The sequence below is a fragment of the Malaya genurostris genome, chromosome 1, assembly GCF_030247185.1.
Source record: "Malaya genurostris strain Urasoe2022 chromosome 1, Malgen_1.1, whole genome shotgun sequence".
Classification (NCBI taxonomy): Eukaryota; Metazoa; Arthropoda; class Insecta; order Diptera; family Culicidae; genus Malaya; species Malaya genurostris.
This window is the reverse complement of record NC_080570.1, coordinates 35,941,853-35,950,976: the sequence shown is the minus strand read 5'-3', so window position 1 is coordinate 35,950,976 and position 9,124 is coordinate 35,941,853. Positions and strand designations below refer to the sequence as shown.

General features: G+C 42.0%; 1 protein-coding gene across 2 annotated transcripts; it reads right to left on the bottom strand.

Annotated features, from left to right (window-relative positions):
- Positions 1-8,141: 8,141 nt before the first annotated feature.
- On the bottom strand, positions 8,142-8,971 carry LOC131434595 (large ribosomal subunit protein mL43). 2 transcript variants are annotated; one of them, XM_058601502.1, is made up of 2 exons: positions 8,343-8,971; positions 8,142-8,284 (listed from the first exon to the last, which is right to left on the bottom strand). In XM_058601502.1, exon 1 carries the CDS (start codon positions 8,912-8,914, stop codon positions 8,360-8,362), a length of 555 nt encoding a protein of 184 aa, XP_058457485.1. In that variant the 5' UTR covers positions 8,915-8,971; the 3' UTR covers positions 8,142-8,284; positions 8,343-8,359. The 2 variants fall into 2 exon arrangements, with proteins under 2 accessions (XP_058457485.1, XP_058457572.1); XM_058601589.1 differs by having other exon boundaries at positions 8,178-8,280.
- Between the last annotated feature and the right edge of the window lie 153 nt (positions 8,972-9,124).

Genomic DNA, 9,124 nt, shown 5'->3' with positions numbered 1-9,124 from the left:
GATTTATGATTATTTAGTAGAATTTGGATTTATGATTTCAATTCAGGATATGAATTTAAGATCTGAATTCTGAATTTGGAACTGACTTCTGAACCAGAATATAATTTCTAATTCTTAATTCCAAAACTACGTTAATGAATTTATTTCCAGAATTCAGAACCTGCATGCTGGAACTAATTTCGGAATTCTGAAAATGAGTTCAGTTCCATAATTCTAGAATTAAATTTATGACCTGATTTCTTGATGCGAATTCCGAACCTGAATTTTGCAACTGAATTCTGAGCCTGTCTCAAATTTCGAACTTATTCCTTGAATACAGTTCGAATTTCGTACCTGAATACAGTACTGGCCCAGAATTTAAGGTCTGGTATAGGTAAATAATTGATGGCAGAAAAGACTAATGAAAATAGCAAATAAATCCCGTAAATTAGTTCTATTTGTAATTTTTTTTTTAATTTCGTATTATTCGTATTCACGTCCTTCAAGTATGTCTGTGACATCACCCACCCGCCTTTTTAAATTGAATCAATGACCTGATCTTTATCAATACCAATTATACTTCTTCATTCCGTTTGTTTAAGGAAAAATCACCATGTTAGTAACTATTTCCGCAATTGATACTCGATTCCACGCACAAGATCATTGACTATCATCATCAATCTCTTGATTCGTGAAGTAAAACATAGATGGTACTGAATTGTTTTGAGTTTTGCATTTGAAAGTCAATAGCGAGCAGTTGTTTTTCGGTGTTCCTAAAGATTGTATGAAATGTGTTTTGAACAACATAAATAAAGTTCAGTTTTGCAACGACTGAGCGGAAACATATATTGGAGAAGCCAAATGAATGAAAAACTAACAGAAAAGAAGATTTATTGGAAAAAGATACGCTCAGAGACAGGACACGAACCTGCGTTCTTATGCATTACGTGCATACGCGCTACCATTTCGCCACTCTGAATCTTGTTTTAGTCACTCTAAAACGCCAGTCAGACACAGTAGCACGTACATCGAACATGGTCTACATCCTGGCCGTCACCCGACCGATATCTTATATCCAAACATCTTCTCTGTCAATCAAACACTAGTCTTATAGCTTTATACCTATTTCTCCGATCAAGCATTGGTTAGGAGAGTGTATTTATAATCACTTGTCACCTTCTTTAATGGTGCCAGTCGCTGGCTGGACATCGACTTCTGAACCAGAATATAATTTCTAATTCTTAATTCCAAAACTACGTTAATGAATTTATTTCCAGAATTCAGAACCTGCATGCTGGAACTAATTTCGGAATTCTGAAAATGAGTTCAGTTCCATAATTCTAGAATTAAATTTATGACCTGATTTCTTGATGCGAATTCCGAACCTGAATTTTGCAACTGAATTCTGAGCCTGTCTCAAATTTCGAACTTATTTCTTGAATACAGTTCGAATTTCGTACCTGAATACAGTACTGGCCCAGAATTTAAGGTCTGGTATAGGTAAATAAATGATGGCAGAAAAGACTAATGAAAATAGCAAATAAATCCCGTAAATTAGTTCTATTTGTAATTTTTTTTTTAATTTCGTATTATTCGTATTCACGTCCTTCAAGTATGTCTGTGACATCACCCACCCGCCTTTTTAAATTGCATCAATGACCTGATCTTTATCAATACCAATTATACTTCTTCATTCCGTTTGTTTAAGGAAAAATCACCATGTTAGTAACTATTTCCGCAATTGATACTCGATTCCACGCACAAGATCATTGACTATCATCATCAATCTCTTGATTCGTGAAGTAAAACATAGATGGTACTGAATTGTTTTGAGTTTTGAGCCAGAAAAATTTTCTGACCCTATGTGCGGGGTTGGGAATCGAACCCAGGTGGGGTGCGTGAAAGGGCATCGACTTACCCATCACGCTATACCCGTCCCCTTTCTCCAATATATGTTTCCGCCCAGTCATTGCAAAACTGAACTTAGTTATGGCGGCTTTACGTCAAACCAACTAAAAATTAATAAATCGATAGTAAAAGTGTTTTTAATATATCAGAACATGCGTTCAATATAACTATTCAATTCAACTTAATTTTCGTTTGATTTCTTTTGCGATTTGAACTATTTTCTTTATTTTTTTCATACTGATCGAGAGTAGTAGATCTTAGGTATAGTTTCAAACAGTAAGTTGAGAAATAACTATTCAATATTGAAGCTTGATAAGTCACAGAAGTGTCAGGAATAGAAACAGTCATTTGCTGATGTGGCTATTTAAAAAATAATCGAGGTCTACACACATTTCGCAGAATTCGGTAATTTTTTACCAAATTTTTGTTGGGATTAGCAATATCCTACACTGATGTTTCGACCAGATGGGCGGACCCCTCTCAGTATCAGCTGTCAAACTACAAGCGAGCGCAACGAGTGCGCGCCTTTTTCTTTTCACTCCAAATCTAACCTCTAACCAGTTAAGTTCGTAATAAAAAGTTGTAAACGTTTATTGCGTTTTCACGTAATCGCTTCGGTATCACTGCCTTAAATCCCATTAGGTTATGGGCCCAGTGATCGCGGGTGACGGTTAAAGTGATATTTATACGGAAAAATGGACAGAGAAGCGGAAAATGCGAGAGTGCCACAGTTTGATGGATCAAACTACCCGCAATGGAAGTTCCGGATGCTGGTACTTCTTGAGGAACATGAGCTCAAGGAGTGCATCGAACAGGAAGCGGGTGAGGATGATGAGCTGGTGGTAAAGCAGGAGGATGCCGCTGATGTCCGTGAGGCGAAAACCAAAGCGATGGAAAAGCGACTCAAAAAGGATCGACGGTGCAAGTCGCTGCTTATTTCTCGAATAAGCGACAGTATGCTGGAGTACATCCAAGACATGCAGACTCCTCGGAAAGTTTGGCTGGCTCTGGAGCGGGTGTTTCAGCGGAAGAGTATCGCTAGCCGTCTTCATCTACAGAAGAAACTACTCACCTTGCGGCACGATGGTGGTAGATTGCAGGATCATTTCCTCACGTTCGAGCGGATCGTCCGGGAATATAAGTCAACCGGAGTGAACTTGGACGAGATCGATATCGTTTGCTACCTGTTGTTGACGTTGGGGCCGTGCTTTGCAACAGTGGTTACTGCCCTAGAAACGATGCCGGAGGAAAACCTATCAATGGAGTTTGTGAAGTGCCGTTTACTCGACGAGGAAATAAAGCGAAAGGGAGACAATGCTGGTCTGAACGGGAAAACAGCCGAAGCGGCTGCGTTCAGTGGATCGAGTGGTGCAAAACAGCAGAAAAAGAAGACAGAAGTGAAGTTTAAGTGTTTCGGATGCAATCGCCTTGGGCACAAGATTGCTGACTGTCCGGAAAACAAACATAAGAAGAAGGAATCGAAGAAAACCAGTGCGCATCTGGGGAAAGGTGAAAACAGTGTTTGCTTTCTCGGTGTTAGTAATGGTTCCTCAAAAACGGATGAGGTGAGCTGGATCATCGATTCGGGGTCGTCGGAGCATTTGACGAACAATCGGGAGCTGTTTAAAAAGCTTGTCCCGATGAAGCAGCCGATGCGGATCTCCGTAGCAAAGGAAGGGGAATGCATCATAGCGAAGGAGCAAGGTGACATTACTGTGTATGCCGTCGTTCAGGGTGAATCGGTTCGCGTTACCCTTAAGAATGTTCTGTACATTCCGGAGGCTCGAGGGAACTTGTTATCGGTCCGGAAAATGGAAATGGCGGGACTAAAAGTGATTTTCGCGAACGGCGTAGTAAGTGTTGAACGAGGCACTGACGTGATTGCGGTTGGTGAGCGTCGCGGTAAGCTCTACGAGATCGATTTTTACCGCGAAAAACCACCCGATTCAGTGCTTTATTCGTGCGGTCGAATACCGAAAGAGCTCGAACTTTGGCATCGTCGGTATGGACACATAAGTGCCAAGAACTTAAAACTGTTGATCGAAAACGAATTGGTCGTCGGTATGAGTGCAAAATTCGCCAAGAAAGTCGGGAACGAAGTTGTTTGCGAATCGTGCGTCGCGGGCAAACAATCGCGTAAACCCTTTTCCGCGCGCGAGGGTAGACAGTCGAAGAGAGTTTTGCAGCTCATTCATTCGGACGTTTGCGGGCCGGTGACACCGGTAGGCATCGAAGGTGAAAGGTATTTCGTTACCTTCATTGATGACTGGAGTCGGTTTACGATCGTGTGTCTGATAAAAACAAAAGACGAAGTTCTTGAAGCGTTCAGAAATTACGAAGCTTTAGTGAGTGCCAAGTTCGGAAAGCGTATTTCGCGACTTCGTTGTGACAATGGCGGGGAATACAAAGGTCGCGAGTTCCAAAACTTTTGCAAAAAGAAGGGCATTCAAATTGAGTGGAACGTTCCCTACACTCCGGAGCAGAATGGAGTGAGTGAGCGTATGAACAGAACGCTTGTGGAAAAAGCACGCTCCATGCTAGAAGATTGCGGTATTAGAAAGAACTTTTGGGGACCGGCAATCCAGACGGCAGCGTTCTTAGTGAATCGAAGCCCTGCTAGTGCAATTACAGAAGGGAAGACGCCCTACGAGCTGTGGGAAGGCAACAAACCAAACGTTGGGAATCTACGAGCATTTGGCGTGAATGTGTACGTTCACATTCCGAAGGAGCGTAGAAAGAAGTTGGACACGAAGACCTGGAAGGGAGTGTTTCTAGGATATTCCTACAGTGGTTATCGTGTATGGGATCCAAGACGTAAGGAAATCGTCGTAGTGCGTGACGTCTTGTTTGTTGAGAACAAAGACGAAGTGATCCGCGGTGCTGATGCGGATGTTGAGCGTTACGATAATGTGTATCCAGTTCGTGTGATCGAGGATGTGTCCGATGATGAAAGCGAGGCTGGAGATGAGGTGATTCCGGATGACGCGGCTGAACCAGATGAAGATTCCGATGATGATGCAGAGGAAGATGACTATGGCAGCTGTGGTGATAAAACAATCATAGAAGAAGAGAACGCAGTTCCACAGAATGAATCTCCGGATATTCGACGATCTGAGCGGGAGCGAAAGCAACCCGGTTGGCATAGCCAGTACGATCTTGACTATACTGGATATGCTTTGAGTGCAACAAGTTTCGTTAACAACCTACCAAGTTCGTTAGCCGAAATGAGGAAGAGACCGGATTGGGAGAAGTGGAACGAAGCCATTCGAGAGGAGATGGATTCTCTCATGCGGAATCAAACATGGACGTTGGTGAAACTTCCTAAGGGTCGTGTGCCAATTACATGTAAATGGTTATTCAAAGTGAAGCAGAATTAAGCTGACGGAGAAGAGCGCTACAAAGCAAGGCTCGTGGCGCGTGGTTTCAGTCAGAAGGCCGGTTTTGACTACACAGAAACCTACTCGCCGGTGGCGCGATTGGATACCGTGCGAGTTGTCCTTGCAATTGCAAACGAGCAAAGAATGGCAGTTCATCAAATGGATGTGAAAACCGCATTCTTGAATGGGCGATTGGAGGAAGAAATTTTCATGACCCAGCCGGAAGGTTTCGAACAAGGAAGCGATCTAGTGTGCCGTCTTCAGCGTTCTCTGTACGGGTTGAAGCAGGCGTCGAGAGCATGGAATTCGAGATTTCATGAGTTCGTGGTACGTCTTGGTTTCTGCCGAAGTTCAAGTGATCCTTGCCTCTATATAAAAGGGTCTGGAAACAGCCAAGTGATCCTTGTACTGTACGTGGACGACTTACTGGTGGTCGGTCGTCAGCTGAAGGCAGTAGTAGCAGTGAAGCGGTGCTTGACCAACGAGTTCGAGATGAAGGATGTTGGCGAAGTGCGCGGTTTCCTAGGCATGAGGATTGATCGAGACGTTGAGAGCAGATGCCTACGGATCAGTCAAAGAGGGTTCCTGGAAAAGCTGCTGTATCGGTTCAATATGTCCGATTGCAAATCGGTTTCGACACCGATTGAATGCCGCTTACGCTTGAAGAAAGGGGATGAAGCAGACAGAACCGATAAACCGTATCGAGAACTCATCGGTTGTCTGACTTACGTTGCGTTGACTTCACGACCAGATCTGTGCGCAGCTGTGAGTATCCTGAGTCAATTCCAAAGCTGCCCAACAGAAGACCATTGGGTACACGCAAAGAGAGTGTTGCGTTACATCAAGGGAACGTTGGATTTGGGGCTGGTGTTCTCAGCGAAGGATGATACACCAGTAATTGAAGCTTTTGCGGATGCGGACTGGGCGAACGATCCTATCGATAGGCGTTCGTTGACTGGATTTGTCTTTCGTGTGTGTGGCGGATCTGTGAGTTGGTTGACCCGGAAACAATCAACTATTTCGCTATCGTCTACGGAAGCCGAGCTTGTGGCGCTGTGTACAGCAGTATGCCATGGTGTTTGGCTGGTTCGTCTGATGAAGGAGCTATCGAAAGTACCGGAAGGTCCAGTAGTGTACTACGAGGATAATCAGTCCACAATAAAGGTCGTGCAGGAAGAACGAGATACCGGTCGCTTGAAACACGTCGATGTGAAACACCGATTCGTACGTGATCAGATTCAGCGAGGGTGCATTGTGGTTCGTTACATACCAACTGGCGAGCAAGCAGCTGATGCGATGACCAAGGGTTTGCCGGTAGGATTGTTTCGCAAGCATCGAGCCAGCATTGGGTTGGCAGACTTCGGATATTGAACGAGGGTGTTGGGATTAGCAATATCCTACACTGATGTTTCGACCAGATGGGCGGACCCCTCTCAGTATCAGCTGTCAAACTACAAGCGAGCGCAACGAGTGCGCGCCTTTTTCTTTTCACTCCAAATCTAACCTCTAACCAGTTAAGTTCGTAATAAAAAGTTGTAAACGTTTATTGCGTTTTCACGTAATCGCTTCGGTATCACTGCCTTAAATCCCATTAATTTTCAACAGCTGAACGTTCGGTAATCAGTTCGGTAATTAAATTGATTACCGATCGTTCGGTAATTGCTGAACTGTCGAAAAACTACCGTAAACTGCAAACCAAATGGATCAAATTGTTCGGAAATTTTTTGTTTGTTTTCCTTTGGTTAAAATTCTGGATTTTCGGATTCTAAAAACCAACACAAATTCACAAAAACGAATGAAGAAAATTCCAATCTGGTGTGGCTATGGTTTTATTCCACGAAAAAAGGGAATATTCGATGAACTCTTCAAGATTTTTTTCGTTTGATTAATGAAAGGACACTTACTGAAAATGTTAATAACTGTTTGACAGTTAGTTTCACGACAATCAGTTTTCTCCGAAGTTCGGTTATTAAAAGATAATTTTACCATACGGACAGTTTTTCTAGATTACCGAAATTTCTTGTCAAAAATATAACCGAACAAAAAAAATTAAATCTTAGTGTGTGAGTAGGCGAGAACACAGTTAGCGCAATAGTCCGAGAGTCACAACCAGAGATGCCAGATATTTTCATATAAAATCTGTATTACTCTAATTGAAAAATCTGTATTTATCTGTATTTACTATAAAACCGATATTTTCAAATGAAAATGTGTTGAGGTAATGTTTTTCGAACATTTTATGGTTTTATAATGAGAAATTGAAGGAGCGTTCAATATTTATATCTCACTCTACAACGACGAAATGAAATGTTTTCAAATTTTCAACAATCAGAATCAATAAAACATAGTTTCATTTTCAAATACATTCAAAATGTTGACTTGGTTAGTTGATGTGGGATCTCAGTGCTCAACTTCAAATACTAACATCATTTTAAGATATTCAATACCAATTACGAATCATTTATCTCGTCACTACTACCAAATACGGCCTTCACACGAGGCAACACTATTGTCAATACAAGGAGTATTGACAATACTATTGACCGTGTAGTGGAAACTTAATCGGATTGTTGAAAATATTGTCAAAAAATCAAAACTCAAAGCTCATCACTCCAACAATATTTTCTCTCCAGAGTGGAAACTGTTTAATGTGTGCAATGAACTCTTTTCTCAAGATTTTAATATTCAGTACAATATTTAAAACTCCCAACTCTAGAGTTTTTCGAAAAATGCGAACACAAATTACCAATCCAGTTGGATTGACGGTATTGACAATAATATTGTCACGTATAAGGGCCGAAAAGAGCTCAGTCGAAAAATATTAATTTGTTCTTTACAATTTTTTTGTGAAATCTGTATAAATCTGTATTGAGTTAAGGAAATCTGTATTCTGTATGAAATCTGTATGCGCATGTAAAAATCTGTATAATACAGATAAATCTGTATAAATGGCATCTCTGGTCACAACTCGTTTCAAGTTTCAATACGCTCGTTTTGAAGTACATTTAATCCATGGCTATCTTTTAAGAGACAAAACATTTAATCATTTTATCTAATTTGTTTTATTCTTAACACTACCTCACTACGATCCTTGCTCACGACTGTTCCGATTTTCCTTCGTTCAATTTCTGCTTTTGGTACATTTCTATCAGCTTCTCAGTAGCAGTCTTTTCCTTCTCCTGCAACCGTGACAACTCCGGACATGGATACTGCACAGCATTAGCCGACGGGTGCTGATGGGTAAATGGTGTCCATGGTCCCTGTACTGACGGTACATCGGTGTGCCAGAGTTTACGTAACCGAACATCGCTGGAATTGCCAGCTTGTGTCTTCAGCACTTCAATCCATTTACGAATTTCTTCACGAGTATTGTTTCGACAGTTAACCCACTGTTTGTCTCCGTTCAAATACTCAGCGGACATCACGGCTGTCCGGTGCCGTCGGGGTTTCACGTACACCACAACACCCGGATTGGCTCGGGTGAAATCGATCAGATCATTCTCCAGAAAATCACGCATTCCTTTACTGGAACCGTTGTTTTTGCAGTACTTAAGCGTAATGCGCTGCAGTTGACAAACATACCGACCGACACCGTTGGCCAGCGGAGCCCGCGGGAAGCCGGATTTCAGAAACAGATGTGAATTGGACATTTCTTCAAGAAATTGGCACTGCAGATTTTGAATATAAAATCATGCTGCGGTGAAAACAAAAACATGTCATTCTGACAGCAACTGCTGTCTTCTCAGCCCGGACTCAAACCACTATCCTGTGCAGTGGGAAAGGAAAATTTTTACCATTCGATCGATAATAGACCAAAGGGCGAAACTATAAATTTACCGATCCGTTCAGTGCTCGATTGT

What these genes read in the sequence shown, in the direction of transcription:
- LOC131434595 (XM_058601502.1), bottom strand. Translation starts at nt 8,914, where the DNA reads ATGTCCAATTCACATCTGTTTCTGAAATCCGGCTTCCCGCGGGCTCCG.